Source organism: Pagrus pagrus (assembly GCF_965226575.1).
Source record: "Pagrus pagrus genome assembly, chromosome: 3".
NCBI lineage: Eukaryota > Metazoa > Chordata > Actinopteri > Spariformes > Sparidae > Pagrus > Pagrus pagrus.
Window position 1 is genome coordinate 7679374 of NC_140187.1, and position 21521 is coordinate 7700894.

At 41.8% G+C, this 21521-nt stretch overlaps 1 protein-coding gene across 1 annotated transcript; it reads left to right on the forward strand.

Annotated features, from left to right (window-relative positions):
- Positions 1-1175: 1175 nt before the first annotated feature.
- Positions 1176-20955, forward strand: lactbl1b (lactamase, beta-like 1b). The gene is made up of 8 exons (XM_084347096.1): positions 1176-1223; positions 5740-5806; positions 8913-9084; positions 12199-12305; positions 13386-13543; positions 16034-16281; positions 18368-18473; positions 19581-20955. The coding sequence occupies exons 2-8, from the start codon at positions 5747-5749 to the stop codon at positions 20557-20559; spliced, it is 1830 nt and encodes a 609-aa protein (XP_084203222.1). The 5' UTR covers positions 1176-1223; positions 5740-5746; the 3' UTR covers positions 20560-20955.
- The last annotated feature ends 566 nt before the right edge of the window (positions 20956-21521 follow it).

Genomic DNA, 21521 nt, shown 5'->3' on the forward strand with positions numbered 1-21521 from the left:
TATAAAGTCTGGAGTCCTTTGTCTTGTGACATTATCAATGCCTGTGTAACAACATATCTATCCTACACATCAGGTATTACTGTGACAAGGGGATTGTGCAACACTCATGTTATTAGTGAACATTTAATACAGCAGACTCTCTCGTATCACCAGTGATCTTGTGCATAATCAAAGCGCCAGTGAGGACAGCTGCTTCCAATAAGCCACGCGCACTAAAGAAGTGAGCTGCTTACATATTTATTCCCTCTCTTTTTTCTGCTCTTCTGCAAGTGTACAAGAGCATTACCTTTGCAAATCCAAAGTGTAGTGCTCCTTCATGCTTTTAGGCATCAAAAGGACTAACCGCTCAGCAGCCGCAGCATGTTCGGCATCCATTTCTCTTGCTTAACTGTTGTCACGGACAACGAGGCTGCCCGAGCGCTTATCTGAGCGTTCATCAGTTCAAAATACATCTGACCCACAAGAAGATGTTTTCCACATTCCTATTTAACACAAAATGAGAACGTTGCTCGTAAATGGGTCAGACGTCTTCTATAAATCCAAAACAGAGCCGGAGTCGGGGGAGAGAGGTCTAGTTTAGATTCGGCTTCTGCCAGTTTTTTTTGTGTTTTTTTTTGTGTGTGTTCCTGCATCCAAAATTGTGAGGCGAAGGAGCACGCTGAAGAAGAACCAGAACAATATACAGCTCCAGCAGAGGGGCTGATGGACTATTCCAGTGAGCAGTCTGCAAAAAGCAATCAATATGAGTCAGAAGAGTTATCTGAGGTTTACACGTTTTTTTATTATATCCTGTTTCTATGAGAGGATGTACTCCACAAAAACAACCCCTAACCTCATTAATGGACTGTGTAGCCTAATCTTTTCCCTGTCAGTACAAACTATTTCCAGCTCAGCAAGTAGCACCATTTGGCTTTTTTTTTTGTTTAGTTGAGGGAACCACACAAGCACGAAAAAGCACAAACACACACACAAAACACACACACACACTGCACGGAGCACCCATTTTTTTTTTATTTGTGCCATGGCAGATGTGGCCATTGGCTGTGATGGTTAATCCAGAATGCTGGGTTTGATACAAGCAGGATTTAGCCATAACCATGATGCTAACATCTGTCAAGGTCCGAGCTGCTCCGAGCTCCCAAACCCAGACAGAACAAAAGCGGAATATTTTTGTCGTTCCGATAAAGAGGAGGGAGAAGCAGTGAACAGATAAGGAAGTTGAGGTAAGTGTGCGAGGAATTGATCAATGTGGGACGATTCATGGCCTAGAAAAGAGGCGCTTGATTCATTGCGGCTTATGTAACATGTTTTTCCACAGCTTTGATCCCAGACACTCACACATGCATGTGTGACGCATCACCTCATTTACAAACAGGAGGTCTGTTTGCATCTTTAAAAGATGAACCGGTTGCAAAATCTAAATAATTACGACTGCCGTTTGTTGTATTGTCATGAATGCACCGAAGTAGAGTAACTAATTGCAGGAAATTATAGTAATTGGTGTTTAAATTTAGATCGTACTGAAAAATTGAGAAATACATTTTTCTCTACTTTTCTCATGTTAATCAGAGAATCACAGTTTTATTGCTAACGAGACTTCTTGTAAAGATGAAGTTACTTTTCATTTGGATTTTTCGACTGAATGGGAGTTATTCGGGGTGACAGCCTCATTAGATCACTTCTTATCATTTGACTCGTGCTTTATTACAGTCTCATTATGTCTACATGTGATTACACGATAACAAACTGTACTGATTTATGATTAGCAGCGCCGAGGCTAATGAACACACGAGTCAGCTGGGATTTCTAACTGCGTAAATAGAGTGAATGATATAATGCACTGTGCACAACGTTCTTCAAACTCTTTGAACCTTCAGATAAGAACTTCTACTGTAAATTATACTGTAAAATACTTTTAAATCACATGTTCTCACTGGACATAAAATTGCCAGCTCACTTTTGAGCGTATGAAAGTGAGAAAGCAGTTGCACATTGTGGTTTTAGATTGATTGATGTAATGAAACTGTTATAATCTTTGGCAGAATTTGGGTCACCGCAGCAGACGACACAGAGAGAGCACAGAGAGCAGAGCAAAGCAAATATCGACTTTCATTATTGCAACATTAAGCCGACAATTTCAAAACCCCATTAAAACTCGAGGAACCGTTGAGGTTGCCCTCATTTACAGTGATTTACAGGCGAGTTAGAAATAGTCTTGAGGTTGGCAGACTATTCATTTTTAGGGTGTGTTGATCACCAACATGGTCGCCCAGAAAAGATACTAAAAAAGATGAAAATCACAATAAATCTGCTCGTATTGACGACTGCAGTCATGTGAAAGGAGAGGTGGTCGGTTATGTGTGCTGCTTGTGTACAGGAGCAGCTCTGCAGTGTCTAAGTTACAGGTTTTGGTGACTGTTGGCTGTGTAGTCTTTATAATTACGTATTCTCACAGTGTTATATTTCATTAGTTTATGACAAGCTGAGACTCTATTGACTTGAAGAAATATCTTTTAAATTGACAAACATGATATGTGTGAGTCGAGGCACAATTCAGATGGGATTAAAAAATGATTTATCTCCCTTCATTCACTGCCACACTTTTTTCTTTCTTTCCGAAGTAAGGTCCCACGAGGGAAACCGGAAGGGGCACGACTCCAGCTCTCTATTTGGAGAAGCAATTTAAAAATCTAGCAAAATAATATCCTGGTTAGGAATCTTGGACATTGTTTTTCTATTTTCATCTATTTTATTTCATTTTTTTTTATGGATAGTCTTTGCAAGTATAAATCTAGGTACCTGTATGTGTGCTCTACACCTGCACGGTGTTATTTCATCTGTATGACGAGAGAAGTCCAACGTCAAGGTGATTTTCTTTTATGACGTGCGTTGCCTGTTAATGTGCATCAAAGAAAAAAGTATCAGTAGATTAAAGTGCAGTTTAGTTAGCATGATCTTTCAGGTTCCAACAAACACTGTTTAGGCAACTTGTTTACTTTTTTACCACATTAGCGCAGCACTAGCATTATTAGCATCATATGGATTGGCTGAAACTAGGTTCAGACATTCACGCCCCCTTTAGATGAATTGTATTAATTATCCTTTTATTTTCCATCAAGTAATCATTTCTTTATGTTGCAGCTTTACATTTTCAGATTAATTTTTATATTTTATGTTGTAACAATGTCGTGCTTATGATCCGGTTAGGTTGAGGCACAAAAACCACTTGATTAGGGGTCAAGAAAACATCAGATTTTGGCTTAAAATACCTGTTTTGGTTGCCTAAAAAACAGCTTGACTTCACACTAAACATAATGTTACAAGTCTTCATCTCAAACTGCTGTCACTTGCTCGGCAGCCTCCTTGGCACCGTCCCTTCGACCTCTCGATATGACAGTCAGGTCCTAAACATGTTGTGTGAACGTGATGCGACACCTTTTGTAGAAATGTCAGCATGGTGTGTAGCCCATGAAACCAACACATGTGAATGCATCAGTCATTTGCAGAAAACTTAAGTGCCAACATTTTATCCTGGCGACTGGTCGTTTTCCACGAAGCAGGGACAACAAACCATTTGTATAATTTATAACCTGCCGTAGTCTGGGGACTTCACATTAAATTGTTAAATGTCCCAGAACCACGCTCTCGACTGTGTATCTGATGTATGACAGACTTGGGTATAACATAAAAATGCATATCTGAAAACCCATTTTCAGCTACAGGATCATCAGCAAGTTCATGTCAGTGCTGAAATGATGCAGCCTGGTCAGCACTTGTGAAGCTGCTCTGTAAGCAGCAGCTAATTTTGGCTCATTAGCTCCGACACAATGAATAAATTGCAAAATGCCAGGTCAGATTTTAGCTCCTTGCTGTATATTTTTGACGGATTTTTAATTGGTTTGGAGGCCTAGAAATGTCAGGCAACACACAACCTCTTTATTTTGCAGTAGGATTAAAGGTAAACATGCATAATCCACTCTGCCACTCACAAGTTTGACTAGCTGACCTTGAAGTCACATTGGAAACATGAATAGTATGAAAACCAATTACAGAAATCATTTCGAGAGGAAAACATCCTTCATTGCGCAACTGTTTTTAACAATGGCTCATTCATCAAGAATGTCCTCATCACAGAAGTGAGGTTGCCCCGAAATAAAAGGAATAATCACATTATTTTCTTATTCTTTTCTTTTGTATTTTTGTAAACATGCGTATGTGACTCATCGGCATTTTGTGCTTTTTGAACAAAGGCAGAATATCCTTGACTGTCTGAGTCTGAGGAAATTAAATGTCTGTCAACTAATTTAAATTCATTTTAAGTGAATGAATGTCCTGCTGGGCATTCAATAAACCCATCAAAGGAGACATGGTTTGCATATCAGCACGCTTCTCCGTCTTCCATTTGACTTCCTATATACACTTTGAGTTTATAAAAGGCGGCAGGAGCAGCTTCTTGTGAACTCTGGTAAAAAAAAATGGCTCCTTCTGTAAAGAAAGAGCTGTAACATTCACGAGGCATACGGCCCTGACTCTATAGCAAATAAAGCAATCTGCTCTTAAAAGATGTTCAATGAACCCGATGTCTCAGATTCAGTGACCATAACCCAACGTGATTTGTATTGCAACCGCTGACCACGCTGTCCGAGCAGCAAACCGTTCAGCACCGGTTCAATGTGCTGACATTTTTGAGGCAGCGAGGGAACACTTTTTGTTTTTTCAAAGTAGCCGAATGTTTTAAAGTCACTATGACGCTGTGGTCTTTTGTTTGGAGGCGCTTTGACTAGTGCTTACCAGACAAGACTCAGAGTGAATGGAGGCGGACAGAAACACTGAGTGATGATTCATTAAAGGCCGAGGAACCCATTAATCTTGTCATCTCCTCTTGCAGTACCGACGGTTTGCCCTGCTCACAATATAAACTAAACAGGCTTTAAGCTAGTTTTTCTAGCAGGTGCTTCTATGTATTTGGTTAACCCAATAGCAATAGCAGTTCACCATTGTAATATGCATTGCATTCTGGGTATTGTTTATGATGTTTCGTTTATTTTACAGAGACTTACTGAAGTTGTATTTTACTGCTAACACAACAGCAGTGGTGCTACTGTGGTTGAAGAGACAGTAAAGGAAATGTGTCACTAAGATTTTCAATCCGCTCGCATAGCATCACTTTTAAAGTGTGTCTGGTTTGACATATTGTCCAGCGGTGTAAATGATAGATACAGTAAATGAAAATCTTTGTATTCATTGTATTAAAATGAGGTTTCTTCCGCATTTTTTTTTCCCTGTTAAAAGGGCTTTTTTTGGGGGGCAAGTTTTTCCTCACTCGAATCGAGGGTCGAAGGACAGAAGATGTCGTCTCTGTACAGATTGTAAAGCCCTCTGAGGCAAACTGTGATTTGTGAATTTGGGCTATACAAATAAAATTTGATTTGATTTGATTTGATTTGATTTAAAATTACTGTACAGTTATTTTATCGTAAAACTAAGCTGCATTAAGGTTCTTATGCTGTACAGAAAAGTTACCAGAAAAGTTTAACCGCCCCTTATGTCCCCTTGTTATATATCACAGCAGTCCAAGCTGCTTTCGCAATAAATGTATGAATGTTCTGTTCAGGCAGTAAAGTCGGAGAAAAAACATTTTCATTATGCAAACCTTCCATCTCACAGAAATGAAGTAAAGCAAAGAGTCATTTGTGCAGGAACTGTAACATCTTGTTTTGGTTTTTTTTTCATGTGCAGAGCAACCATGGGCAAGGCCGGGAGCAAAGTCCTCAGAGAGGCCTCGGTGGACGGGGTGCAAGCGCAGGTAAGAGCAGCCACCTCACCCACGTCTGCACACATGCAGACATGAAACACTCAGACACTCAAACACATGCAGGAACTGAACTGACAAACACACAAAAAATGTGTATCACACTAAAAAAAAAAAAACACTGAGCTGGTGTAATGGTTGATGCTCTGGTGATTACAGGAGTGTGTGTGTGTGTGTGTGTGTGTGTGTGTCTCTGGTGAAATGGCCCAGCTGTTGTGCTCTCCAGCTCTCGCCGGTTACGCAACCAGGATCAGCCGCAGCTTTCACACTTCATTTTCCCACATCGCATCATCATACCTATAATCATCCAAATACATTACTGAGCTCCGGAGAAACCATTAATATCTTGTGATTAAGCGAGGAGCAATAGGCACTGGATGTTCCCGATGATGGATAGAAATTCTATTAATTGCCAAGACTATCACAGTATGTTTTATTTATATAGACGTGCTATAAATACATACATCAGCCATTCCCAAACCTCAGAGTGCCACGGCCCGATTTGAAGTCAGCGAAACCAAACCAGAGTTGTAATCACAACTCTGATCAACACACAAGACTAAGATGAGGTGTCTCCCTACTCTTTGTTTTTTATTTCACATACAGAACAATACAATACTCTACTATTAGAATAGACCTTTTTCCTGGCAGCCATATTGACATGAAATAGAAGGTAAACACATGTTTAATTAATGACAATTAATGACGGTTATGTTCCATTTAGTGTAGCCGAGACTTTCTAGTGAGCCAACATGCACAACAGCAGCACCCTGACTCTGTTTGACCTGCTGTTAAATGGCTGCTGTGATAAAGGTCTACTGTGTTTCCTGCAGTGCCACCTACCAACCTTAACCTGCACTGAAAAAAGAGGGAAAACACATGTAAATGTAAATATTTAATCCTGTCTATTTTATTGTAATCTAAAACCTAATTTAAACTGTAATTATCGGGCAGCGAGACGGTCCTGGGTTCTGTGCAGAGATTGCATGTTCGTGCTTTGTGATTGCGTGGCTTCTCTCCAGGTACTCCAGCTTCCTCCCACGGCCCAAAGACATGAATGTGAGGTTGATTGGTCACTCGGTGTGAATGTGAGTGTTAATGGTTGTTTGTCCCTATATGTCAGCCCTGTGATGAACTGACGACTGTCAAGGTTGTACCCTTCGCTCGCCCACTGTCAGCTGGGATCAGCTCCAGAGCTCCTGCAACCCTGCAAAGGATGAGCGGTTAAAGATAATGGATATAGCAAATAACATCTCCTGGCCCACCTGCAGGACCTTCACGGCCTAACAGACACACTTTGCGAATCACTGATGTATATCAGCCCCCCCCCCCCCAGCAGGACAATGTGCCCTGACACACCACAAAAACTGCTCAGGAACGGCTTGAGGAACACAATAAAGAGCCCGAGGCTTCAACCAGAGGTCCGATTGTATGACCACACTTTGACAGGTCAGAGCTGTTTTGGCTGCTCAAGGCGAACAAGCAGGTGGTTTTAATGCCTATGTCCATATACAGTACAGAGTGTGCCCGGATTTATACGGTGATGATGACATGCGCATGATTGATGTAAGCGTTCATCAGAGTGATTAACCTGAACGCGACAGATGGTTGACACAGAACACGGGAGGATTTTTATGCGTGATGTCATGACCTCATACGGTCTCGTGAATCCAGGTGCCTCACAAGGTGACAGAGTGACGACCTGTGGAAATGTTTTTATGTCTGTTCCAACTCATGCACGACATAACAGACTATTTTTTTATATATATATCTCACATGTTTTATTAAAGGCGTGCCTGGAAAGGGGATAAAAACTTGGTATTAACAGAAACAGCAAATCTCTCTCATCCATGTCTATATGTCATCATATCATAGAACGGTACCACCCGCGATTAGATAAGGATAAGCAAGCAGGCTTAGAAACCACTGGCATTAGTCTTGAATTGCAAAGTCATGAGAGCAGGAACTTTTGATACCGATGCAGTTTTTCTTACATGTTGACAGGTAGTTTTTTTTACTCTCACCACTTGTATTGGTTCATATATTTTTATCTTAATCGAAGAATGTTTTCAGCTGACTCGCAGTAAAAGCTCCAAAGACTACACACACATTGCCAAGAGTCATGTACCATCAACTCTTCCCTTCACTGTAGCAAGAAAGATACAAGATTTTCACTTCAGTCTGGGTGAACAAACAAGTCTTCTGTAATGTCTGTCAGGGAGCCAAATAACTGTTATTGTGCTGATTGTGTTTCTAAATTTTGAAATCCAGCAAAGCTGTCAGCGGTTAGAGTGAAGACAAAGTTGGACATCTTAGCCTCGGTCGTTAGCTCAGTTCAGCTCAACACCCCAAATCATCTGTCACTCCCTCGCCCGCTTGATCCAAATTCGCTGCACCCAAGTTGATTGTACTTTTCGGCTCACGCTCTGGCTAAAAGGCGCACCCTATCACCCCATCTCATCTTGTGTTGGTGCCATCTTTGTCAGCTCGAGCGGCTCGGCGGTGGGCTCCACAAGGCGAAGCTGGACTGAAGTGAATTGATTCGCGGGGATTAGGGATTAAGACTTCCCCGGCTGCTTCGGTGGAGTAAATCTGGGGATTATGATGTCAACAGCCTGTGGCTGCAGGAGAGGAAATTGAATTGTGAGGGACGGGAGTGCCGATGGGCCAGGATTACAGCACAGTCAGTGAGAAATCAGAGATGGGAGTCCATGTCTGTGCCTTTCTCCCGCTCAGGAAACCCTCCATGGAGCACCATTTACTGCCTTTGAGGAACAGGAATCACTTACATAGGAGAAGAAACTCTGAGTAAATGTTAAGGATGTTGACTGAGTGAGAAGAAGATTTCTGTGTCCCTGGTAATCCAGTCCATCCTGCTCGGGCCTGTGAAGCATCAGGTGGTGAGTACTGTTAAGTGCAACAAGGGTCACTCGTCTTAGACCAAGCTGAGAGGGATCTCTGCCTCTTGCAACAAAACAGATGACACGGAGGAGAGTATCTGGTCAGGACCCTGTGAAAAAGAGAAACTTTTCCAAGTGTACAACAATTCTGCAAACTCCTTTGCTAACCTCCTGTGTGTTGTTGTGTGTTTGTATTCAAGCCATCTCCTGCTGTGGCTGCTCCTGCTGCGACTGTTAAATTCGAAGGACTCACAAAAACCAGCAAGATGAAGGTGAAATGGACCCAGCTGGGTTTGGTGTTCTTCCTCGTTTTATCTCTGGTGATGACAGGATGCTTCTTCTGGCAATATCAGCTGCCAAAACTTCTGCCAGGTGAGACTACAAACACTAACTGATGACATGAGGAGTTTTAAAAGTTGTTTTTGAACTGCTGTTGCTGGTGAGTGAAAAATGTCTTGAAGCTGAGCAACCTCTGTGTCAGCCAGTCTAAATTTATTAATGTTGAGTGTATACAATGAGCCTTTGAGGTACTGTTTTATCAATCAATCAAGGTTTAAGGTTCATTTATTTATCATTTTACAACACCAGGGTTGCAAAAACAAACTTTTTATAGTCTCGAGTGTGGAGGATGAATTGAGGAGTCTCACAATCAATCAATCAATCAATCAAAATGCATTTATGCTTGAGAGATCAGTTAGAGGTGACCCTCGTTTGCAATGACACTGAATCAAAACAAAACAAAGGAAAAGGGAAGAGGCAATTACAATGAGTAATACTGGCAAAGAAAAGGAAGTCCCACAATTTGCAAGTAAAAACCATTAAAAACTATTTCTATAATGGATAATTTGATGAAAATGTATATAATTAAAATGTAAAATAAGGTTTAGTCAGATAAAAGCGCTTGAACTTTGCAATTATGGCAGAAATTTAAGATGACTTGTTAACTCAGATATAAAAAACTTTAATAATACTAATTATAATAATAATTAAAAGTTTTCTTGGGCTCAGTGTTGCTGCATTTGACAGTTTTCAGACCACAACTGTCTGTATGTGCATGCACGTGCCAATAAAATGAAGAAAACAAACAAACACGCAAACAACAAGATTGAACAACATTGCACAAAACAACATATGTCACAGTACAGTAGCTTTGCAATAGTGTGAGTTTTTGCATGTTTTACTGCCTTAAAACTTTACCTTTAAAGCTTTTTTAAAAAATTGGTGACGGCAGTGAAATATTTCATGTGCACTTGTTTGTTTGCTTTTTTTCACTTGACTGGCAGCCTGCCCTTAAAGACATGTGATTAAACTGCTGCTGGCTTACTTGAGACTTAATTAAGGACTGTCTGTGATACAAATAACTCTGCTGTAAGTCACTCAATGAAGGACTCATTTAACATCAAGCACAGTGACACAGTTTATCACACACTTTATCATTTTTTATTATCTGCGACGTCCAGTAACTGCAGGCTCTTCCTTGTTTATTGCATCTAGCACTGAGTCAGAGCTGTTAACTTGCAGCCGCGCTCCTTATCTGCAGCCCACAGCCTCAGGTCCTGCTGGAATTTGACAATCAACAGATTATTTTGTCATAATTAAGAGATACTGATCTCGTAATTAAGAGATTAAATGATTTCTTAATTATTTGATCTTTATCTTGTAATTATGAGATAAAACATTGGCCCACAGTAGCTGCTGACGTGTTTGTGCTGGGATTGTGTATGTAATTGGCAGCGTCATAACAAGTTTAAGATCTCAGACGACAGTAAACAACTGCAACTTGACGAAGAATACAGGCAAAATTCAAGATTGACATGTGGGAAGAAAGAAAAGACAGAAATGTTTTTAATTGTAGCTCCTTCAATCTGGTGAAATCAGTGTTAACGTGTGTCATCCCTCCAGCTGTACGAGCCTTCCCCAAACTTCAAATGACTCCAAGTGGAAAATCAATCATTTATTCATAGCTCTGATCATCACGCAACGCCGCTGGCCAGTGTTGGTGCCGTCGGTGAGCGCCCGTGGCTCTAGTCTGGACTGGACCTGGTCCTTTCCATTGCTTTTCGCTTGATTGAGCTTGTAGAATCGGTCTGATTGGCTCTTCAGGTGAACGAACCAGTGCACAAAAAGAGAGACGAACAAAGAGCCACATGCAACTTTTTACCAGACATATTCCTGATGAGAAGCGGTCATATCAACAAGAGTGGTGACAAAAACATCCCGCTCAATCATAATGATTTATCGTTATCATCTAAGGCAATCCCTGTCACTGACGCAGGATAAGATCTGTTCCGATGTTGAGTCAAAGAAACCCAATCGCCAGAATAAATGTTGGCTCAGTAAATTTCTGCAAAACCACAGATAAGTCAAAACTGAACGTGTCTTTTTGATGCAACCTGACTTTCTTCCTTCTCTTGTCACAACACCGTGCTTATACTCTGGTTAATTTTACACACAGAAAACCACTTGGTTAGGGTTAGAAACACATCATGGTTTGGCTTAAAATACCTGTTTTGGTGACCACGATTAGGGATGGAGATGAGCCGACTTCTCGTGAAGAATAGCCGGTTTTGGTAACTACAAAACCAGCTGGAAATGTCTGCAGGTGTCTTTAAAGAACAGCGACGAAGCTGCACCTCCTGATGTGACAGTGATGCCTCGTTTGGTACAAATGTCAACCAAATGTCAAACGTCAATCAGGCGACAGGGCTGCATTTAAGTCCCTTGTTTTGTCAGTTCTAATTACTTTATAAATGCTTATATTTATTCGTAAATGTGTTATTTAATTTCTAACTTAATTGCAAAATTGAAAACTAATTGAAAAACTTTTTTTTGCAAATTACCTCTCACTGCCCTCAGGCAGTACCTACATCATTAAGTGTGGTTTAAATGTGTTGACACTTAATTATAGCACCTCATCGGGCACCTCGGCGTGAAATGAACACACAGCCAAGATGCTTTATTCTCCACAACACACTCCGGGTTTGTGATCTCTCCAAGGTTCAATATGACTAAAGCAACGACAGGTGACATTATTAATGGAAAAGCTCAGCTCCGCAGGCTCTGATTCATATTTTCCAATGTGCGCTGATGCGTCTTTTTATATTCCAAAAATCTAATTTTTCATGTATAGCGGTCGTTTAGAGTGAAAAGGCAAACGGAGGCCTGGAGCTACACAATGAAGCACACTGCAATATCCTCGTTCATCCAGAGTTCACAGTGGGACCAGGCTACATCTCTTTTGATCAGCGACTTATATATCATACATCCCGTCGAACTGTATAGTATAAGATCAACGGGGTTCATCAAAATGCAGAGGGAACTAATGAATCCTCAAGCCAGCCAATTACACCGCATAAAATAGACTTTTGTGCCACGGATACATTATTCAGTCAAATACCGAGTAGGAATTACAATAGCGTGTCCCTCTGTGCTTCCTCTTCTCTTTCTTTCTTTCTTTCTTTCTCTCATTTCCCGTCCTCCTCCCAGATGAAGCGAATGGTCGCAATGCCAAATTGGAGATGATGTGTCCCCGTTTCCCCGAGCCTCTCCCCCTGGAGCATCCCATCCCCAGTCTGAAAGAGGCCCTGGAGAAGGTGAGTGGAGTCGCTCATCGTGCTCAGATTTAAATCTGAGGTTGCATTTCTATCATGCCTGCTCAAGTACGAGTAAATTTACAAGCTGACCGGGGTAATCCTTCACACAAAATGCTATTGCGGTCGACAGAAGGAGATTAAAGATATAGTAGATGAAAAAGTCGGTGTCTGTCCGAGCAAAAAAGCTGTGGCTCCGTACGCGGGGAGCAAGCAAAGGGCATTGATTTCTACTGATGGCAAATGATTTTTAGACCGTGCTCATTACATCATAGTAATTGAAAATCAGAGTAATTGCTCCATGGTTTCATACTGCTGTTAATAAGGGACCTTTGCCGAAGTAAAAGCGTGCAGAAAATATAAAAATGTTGTGAAAAAAAAAAATACATTTCAGTTATCAAACAGCGTCAGTGTTGATTTTGGCTGTGCCACTGTGTACATGCTGTTATCAGCCACCAACACATTTAAAGGTTGTCTTTTATTCTTGAAAGTTCGCCTTATCTGTCCTGCAGTGGAGAAAGAAGTATTTGAAATCCAACTTAAAGGATAAATTTGACCAAAAATCATAATTCAGTTATTCTCTCCTCACCGCCGTGAGGACGGAAAGTCTGATGAAGTTTTGTTATCCACAAAACATTTCTGGAGCTTCACAGCAAAACAGTGTTGCAGCATTCTCCTCAACAACTGAAATGGCTTTGGGCTTGTTTTAAAACTTGACAGAAAATCACAAAATGGCTCCACACAGCTCGTCAGGCATAATCCAAGTATCTGGAACATTATTCACATCCTTTTTTAAACCCAAATGTTAATGCAAAGCTAAAAGTGTTAGCTGTTAGTTAACATTGTTTTATATACACAGGTGTGATTAACTAATGAGACACAGGTGTACACAGAAAAGGGCGGGGAAACAGACAAAGGGAGGAAGTGGAAAATACAGCTCTGGAAAACTACTTTAAAAAGCTTCTACTTTACTCACTCCACTTTATAGAGTCTAAGTTCAATTTGCATAATGTCCCTTTAACGTTTACATCTTAGTTACGCTAACCAGAATGAACTCCTCACCTCCGGCTCTTTCTCTTCCAGGTCGACGTTTTGCTTCGGCAGAACGTCAACCCCATCAGCCTTCCCTCTCTGTCGGCCATTGTGATCTTAAACGACACTGTTTTGTGGACCGGCAACTTTGGAAAAAGGAACAGCAGCGACCCTCAGTCAGGAGCCCCCAACGAGTACACAATATACAGGTGAGCGCTGCACTGACGACTCCAGCACAAAGCCCCGGGTGATGAACCTTCATCACTTTGTTAAAGTTGTAACCTGCAAGAACGCTGTGGGTATTTTCTCATGTTTTACTGACACTGACATCTTCAATGCGTAGTTAACTGTATGTTTCTATATTGCATCTTGTCCCATGCTGCAGCCAAGCTTTTCCATACAGTGAGGTCACGAGTCAAAGCCCTCCTTACTTATTACATTACAAGATAACCCCCTTTAAAATGTAACGAATGCTTTATGTTTCTTTTTACAACCAACAAGTAATCTGAGTACTCTAACGCGTTGCTTTGTAACCTTTTTACAACCTTTTTGTAACTTTTTAAATCACGTCAACACGTAGTTATGAAGTGTTTTAAACGGGAAAATCAAGATAAATCAATTAAGTAAAGTTTGATAGAATCAGGCCAATAAAATGCCCAACAAATAAGCTCATATAGACACAGTGTGATGTGAATTAAGATACAGAGGGAGAAATAAACATTTTTCTGATTGATTTGCTGCAGTCTGAAACATTTCATTACAGGAGGCGTGTTATTACATCACCCTAATTTGTTGTAATTGGCACATAATCTCTGGCCGTAACATTATTTATCCATCTGTGCAGTAGCTCCTGACTTTGATATTTTAATTGATGCTGCAGCATGATGTCTCTGGATGTCTGATGATTCATCCAGAAGTAGCTGCTCCCAGCAGGTCTTCAGGGGGGATAAGGACAGCTACGTAAAAACAGTTTTAATTGGCAGTTTAAGTAATGCATGGTAAGTTTTGATAAAATAGAAATTAAAGAGTCATTATGTAGAAAACTGCACAGCTTCTGAGTGTTGTAAATTCAAATCCCAGGTCTGTAGCAATTTGTCAGATGTAATGTTGGTGCTAACCAAGAACAAAACTGATTACGTCATAACAATGTTACGTGTATGTTGAAGTCAACATGTATGTAACGCTGTGATCCGACCCTCTCACTGAAGCCACATAGTGCAGAAACAAGTGACGGGGGGCGGAGTGGCTGAGACAGAGACACCATTCACCTTATTACAAGACACTGTACCATCAAGATGACTTTGAAGCTGTTATTTCAAGCCAAAAAAAAAGGTTACATAATATTGATTCTCCTCCAGAGCCACAGAAGACATACGTAACAACATGCGTGCGTCATGTGCCTGTAAAAGATGGATCTTCTGATCAGTAATTACACCATTGAGACCCACGAAAAAGCACATAAAATCAAACTCAAATTATCCACATGTCCCCGTGAAATCGATCGATATGTCAAAACAAACAGGAGAATGTGAAACCAGACAAAACGCATACGTACACACACGATGTTTAATGAACAACCTGCAGCCAAACAAGACGATTAGACGCACAAGTGCCTCAAGCACGTTCGACCCTTTGAAGACGCGGCATTTAAGACAGGTGTATAAAGATTTATTGAGTTCTTTCACAAGTGCTGTAAGTGCTCTGACTCATTCACAGCCGCTGCTGGCCGGTTAATGCTCCATTCAAGTCATCTCCTCACAATTGCTGCTGTAGCTGGCAATTTTGTTCCGTGAAGGCCGATGCACTACAGACTGTTTAGATTGCACAATTCAAAAGTATGTCATGTTAACTGAAAAGATTTTGGGTTACAACCCTGTTATTGAAATAGATTTGGCTGGTTTGAATTCCTTTCACTTAAACCACCTTTTCTAACATCCATTGCACTGAATGGGGATGATGAATGATTTGGATCGTAGTATTTTGTGGCATACTCGCAGGTAGGAGCAGATTTGGGGCTCAGTTGAGTAGCAGGCTACGGACCTCGGTGTACATTTGCAAATTAAGTTCAAGCAAAGTATTTCTCATCTTTTTGTCTCTGTTTGAGATCTTTAAGTTTGTCCTCTCCATTCAAGTTGTCATTTCATCTTACTTAGGCTTATTTTAAAGGAGCAGTTTGAAAGATATGGGCAGAATTTGATGTGATGTGAACGCGGGTCCTGCCGGCTGGTTTGGGTCATGTGTTCGTGAGAGAGGACGTGTGTTGCTGTTGTTGGGAAGCTGCTTATGGAGGAATATTAAAACACCACTCAATGAGATATCCGTCTCCATCCTGCTGTCTCTTGTCTTAAAGAGAAGTCCAGTCGCCACCAACGAACCGTCACGTTACACTGACACCACTTTGTACTGCAAGAAGTGAGTCTTACAAGCTCTTCTACCTTTTGGCGTACTAAATAAACAAAATAAACTCACAAAATGACAGAAAATCAGCCAGGCAGAAGACTACTCTTGCCTTCTGCCTGGCTGATACTTTAAAAGAGTCACTCTGAAAAGAGTTGGTGCCAGAACCGAGTCTTTTAAGAGCCGGCCAGGCAGAAGGCAAGAGACGTCTTAACTGGGGACTGATAGAAAGTTAAAAGCAAAAAAACAAAGCAGACAGGAGAAACATTCATGACTTTATCTCTCTGTTATCTGTCTTTTAGGATCGCCAGCCTATCAAAAATCTTCCCGACGCTGATGCTGTATCGACTGTGGGAGGACGGGAAGATCGGCTCCCTAGACGACCCTCTGGAGAAATATGTCGAGAACTTCACCATCAAAAACCCTCTGGGGAAGTCGCGAGACTCGGAGCTGAAATATGTGACAGATGGCCTGATATTTCTGGACAGCGGGGAGGTTCAGATTCGCTCGTCCTCAGTCACCCTGCGCAGGATGGCCAGCCAGCTCTCAGGTACAGAACATTACACAGAGCAAATGAAAGTTTTCACTCAGTTCCCGCGAGCCAACTGCTGCGATGTGATGCGGGTGACAGTCCGACCCTCAGGTCTTACATCTGCCCTACATCGTATGCAGGTAGTTTCCTGTGAAGAAATGCATTATCTCTATCAGCTGGAAGCTAAAAGTGAAACACTGTTTTGTTGTTTTATAATTCTGGTGCTGCATACGGACACGTCCTGAGCCACAAGAGCTGATTTGTTCAATAAAAACACAAAAGGGGAAGAAAAAGAAGAGGTGTCTGGTATATTTTATATGTTTGTTTTCCGTAATCGAAATTACACACTGCAATGGTGTAATATAAGATGGTTTTGCAGGCGGAGCATTATTTGATAGGCTCTGTTTGGTCTGTCGAACTGTGCTGCCACTGGAATTTTAAGATAATAGAGTATTTCAATACCATATTCTGACAGTAAACATGGAGTGTGTGCTGGTGTGATATAAGATGATTTTGCTGTCTGTCAAAATACGCCTGAAATCTTAAAGGTGCAAGATGTAAGAACGGGCCACCTGTTTAATTAATGCTTAGCTCATTAAGCTGTGCAGCTAGCAGTCTGGACTGGGAGCTCAGAGTGCCAGTTGAGTGTTGTGGCATTTTGGCTGCACCGAGTCGGACCGAGCCACGCCAATTTGCTTTTCCATCACCAGTTTTATGGACCTGCTCTGGGGTAGGGCCAAGCCACAGCCGCCATGCCTCAAAGCGGGCTACGGGTCTCACGACTGCAGCCAACCTGTAACAAGCACCCATCTCTCCCTCAAGCACGTGTGTTATGCAAATTGATACTTAACTCATGTCTGTGCAGGAAACCTGAGACAAAGTCAGTGCATTCAGCTCTCAGTACTTGTGTTGCTTTTCACTGAATCTCTTCATTTTTTTCGTCGTGTTCGCTTTCAGCTGTTTCTGAAGTGTTTAGTGGCCGCTGGTGAAAACGCAACATTTCCTGTAACGCTTCATCATAATAAAAGCTGTGAATGTACTAAATAACACAGGGCTTTTATTGTGAATAAGTTATAGGACACGAAATGTGTGTAACTGAATTAGTGGAGCAACTCTGTTAGCGGTGATTCTTCGATAGTACTGCGGGGATCGGAACAAGCGTGTCACCGTCAAGCAGGAAGCCCACTTGTGGTGGAAACGCAAGTCCCTGCCGCGTCGAGTCAAGCCGAGTAGAGCCAGGCCGGCAGTGGAAAGACAGCATTGGTGTATACACCGCTAGCACAGGAGCTATGGCCTGGGATGAGCCGGGGCTAGCTGGTTAGCATGCTAACTTCTGCAAATATCTCATGTGAAGACTTCAAATAACGTTGAAACTGTTATTATGAACTTCACGTTATTATTATTTTTTTGACACTTGCACCTTTAAATAAAGTTATTATAGAGTATCAAAATCTGCTGCCCATATTATTACGCTACACTTCGCCCTGTTTGTAATAAAAAGCATAAATAAAGCTGTAAGAGTCAAACACAACTGGATAGATTCGCTCGGTGGCCTTTTTTGACAAGGAAGCAGAAATCGATAGAAGAATCCAGCCCAGTGGCAGAATGAACAGCAGTGTGAAGGCGAGGTTTACAGGGAACCCATCTGTATGGGGATGGTGTTACTGTGCAGTCAGTATTGACTTCAGAATTATAAGTTATAGCAAAAAAAAAAGATCTCTGTTGCCAGTTTAAATAATGAAATGTTGCACGCCCTGTAGAAATTAAACATCACACTGGAAACTTTCAGCAGTTACATCCTTATATTGACACGGCAAAAGTTGCTGTTGGCCTCATCAAAGACGCCAACGGATCTGAAGAAGCCTTTCAACACTTCACTCACTCTGTGAAGAATTAATATAATAGATGAACGCCTGAGGGAAGCCATCTGTCTCGTCGAGTGTCAGGACTGAACATAATAATCGTGTTGCTGCGTACCTACAGTACAAAGTGGAAAAGAAACTCTCTTGTACAAACAAATGCATTCCATCTTTTATACCTGCTGTTTTCAATTTACGTATTTGTTTTTTTTATTTGACTCTGTTTCGCTGCTGGCTGATCCCAGGTCTACCCAGGAGACTCAGGGCCACAAACCTGCTGTGGAAAGGAAAAACACAATCTGCAATAAATCTGCTACAAGACGACGTCCTCGTCGCAGATCCAGGCACCAAGTGAGTAATGCCGTGCCGGTTTCACTGTTTCAATATGTACATTTTTATTGTGCAATCTGTAATAGTAAATTGTATGAAAATGCGTGACTGTCTTTATTCTGTATTACCTGTTTGCCGGATGAGATTTAATACATTTAGGAGCACAGTTTGAAGGTCTTTAATTAAACATTTTTCATATCTTAGTGTTTCCTGAACTGGAAGACAATCAAAACAAATGTCAGGTCTAATTGGCACAAAGCTTAATACATGTATTACACCGATTGGCAAAATATATGAACTTTAAGTAAAGAAAAATGAATTGTTAATAATCTCAGAACTCAAAGCTCTTCAGTAAAGCTGCAGGGGAGTTGACTTTCGAAACTTCAGCTCTTATATTTAACATTTAAGCCTTCTGGCTAAAAAAGCTGCAGGCAGTGACTCCCTGAACCCTCTGTTTACTAATTTTATCACGTTATCTCTTAAGGACCATACACAATAATATGAATGTTATTATTTGATGTGTTGTAACAGAGTTAGCTTAAACCTCAGAGCGATGACAGGATCAGGAGGTTTTATTGTAAATACTAAAAAGACAACAGATAACATGTTACTTACCTTTACAGGTACTGTTAGGCAGTTATTTGCCTGTGGATAGAGCCAGCTTGCTAGTATAGCTGGCTAGTCAGTCTATATGCTAAGCTAAGTGCCTGCCTCGCTGTAGCTTCACATTCAACCTGCAAATAGAGTGCCAAAGGAATGAGTCCTACAGCCAGGACATTAAAGTCATGCGACCAAGTTGTGGTTAGTTTATAGGCTAACGTTAGCGTTTGACTTCTTGCAATGGTATTTCTGCTTCAACCATCATAAAACTGGTGTCCAATTGTGAAGCTTATCTTCCTGAATAAAAGCAAAAAACAAAAATGCATCATCCCCGTCACCCTCTATAGGAGATTGTCATTAACTTTCTCATTTAACGCTCAACATGAAAGCTAGTAAGCATAGCATTTCTTCAAGAGGGGTAATGAGTTTCAACAATGGAAAATTGATTTATTTTACTTATTTTCTACGTGAACAGCCAGACTCTTTGAGACACTCACCATCTCTTTACTTCTTTTTGCTTCCTTCCAGATGTCACTACAGCAACCTTGCCTTCTCGCTGCTGGCTCATGTGCTGGCCGAGCGAGTGGCCTCCACCGACTACCAGAGGTGGATCACAGACAACATCCTGGACCGGTTGGGGATGGAGGACACCGGCTTCGACATCACCCCGGGGCTCCAGGGCCAGATGGCTGTGGGAGTGTACTCCAATGGAAAACCGGCCCCGCTCTACGATTTGGGCTGGTACCGGCCTTCTGGTCAGATGTTCTCCACGGCCGCAGACTTGGCCAAGCTCGCCATGGTGCTACTCGGGGCTTATCACCGCAAGCTGCTGGAGCCGGACTCGTTAAAGATCATGCTGACCCCGCTCTTCAGGTGCGATAAGGACTACTTTGCAAACCGCACTGGGACGCCGTGGGAGGTGAATGAGCAGCTGGGCTACGAGGTGGTGCGTAAAGATGGCGACCTGGACGGATACTCTGCCACCTTCTCCCTGGTGCCTAGACTGAAGCTTGGCCTAGTGGTGCTAATGGCTGGCAGCCGGTCTCAGAACCAGGATTTGGTCACCAAGGCTTACAACTTCATCATCCCAGCCATAGAGAAAGCCTTCAGGGAGGCCAAGAAGATCCTCTTTCCTCCACCAAACCCAGAACCTTATGTTGGCTTTTTCACCTACAGCAACATCACCTTCTACGAGATCAAAGTCGGGACGGACGGCGTTCTGATCATGCAACAGTTTGGGCCTCAGATCGAAGAGCTGATCCCTGAGAAGTTCAGGACAATAAAGCTCAACTACCTGGTCGACAGGGTGTTCAGAGTGGTTTTCGAAAAGGAGTACCCTTGTGTTTTACAAGTCGGCTCAGCCTCGGTGAGCCTGGAAGCCCAAGACGGCCAATTATTTAACTTCTACACGTTTGACAAGCGCGGTTTGTCCCCTGGTTTTGATGCACCGGGACTGAACACATATAATGTGGTGAGAATAGCCCGCAGGCCGACGTTTTCGAGCTGAAATGCAGCAATGCTATGTCACACAGACAAATGTGTCCTTGGGATATGCGATGGTAAACAAATAATCGGCCACGTGCTACTGAAAGACTGAATGGAAAAGCTGGGGTCATTTAGCAGTCAAAGATAGGATTATGCTCATGACTTACTGAGAGCACTGAGAGGGACAGCATTATGTATAAGGTCTTGCATAGAAAAGTAATTTCTCTGCCGAATGATGTATATGACTGTCCTCTTCACCATGGTCCTTCATTGTGCCTCCCAACTGAACACCCACAGTATGGTGATACGGTGCTCGTCTTTTCTCCTGCTTGCATTTAAACCACTCTCAAATTGTCCTCACCTCCTCTGTCCTTGAGTTTTTCATGAGCGACAACAGCAGAACACTGGCTCGCAATAAACTCACTGTTGTGGTCATTTACATAAATATTTTCATACATTAAATTATCTCCGATTCTTGGACCAACACCGCAGCTCTCATTGACTCATACATATTCATCCTCCATTGTGATGGAGGGAAAGAATAAACCATTTAATTTCCTTCCGTGTTACTTGTGGAAGGTAAAATCAGGACATGAATATAAACATGAATATATACACGACTTCTACTTGAACACTGGCGTTGCCACAGGTACGACCTCTGATTTGATGTTAACAATCGTGCGTGTAGATGTGACTAAGATGCAGAATATTTTGACTCCCCAATGAGAAGCGATTAAGGACAGAGAGGCTTTTAGTTGTGTGACTCTTTGCTGCTTAATCCCTAAAAATGGACTTCCCAATCTTAACAGACACACTACCCAGGATCCTGCAGGAAAGTTACAGACTCAAATGTACAAAAATAACCCCCTCATAAGGCGACGGCTGATGTTTCACCTTTCGTATGAGGTTTCCTCTCTGACGGCGGGATGGAAATGGATTAATATTGGAGATGTCGGCCGCTCTTGAAGCATCAGGTGCGACGAG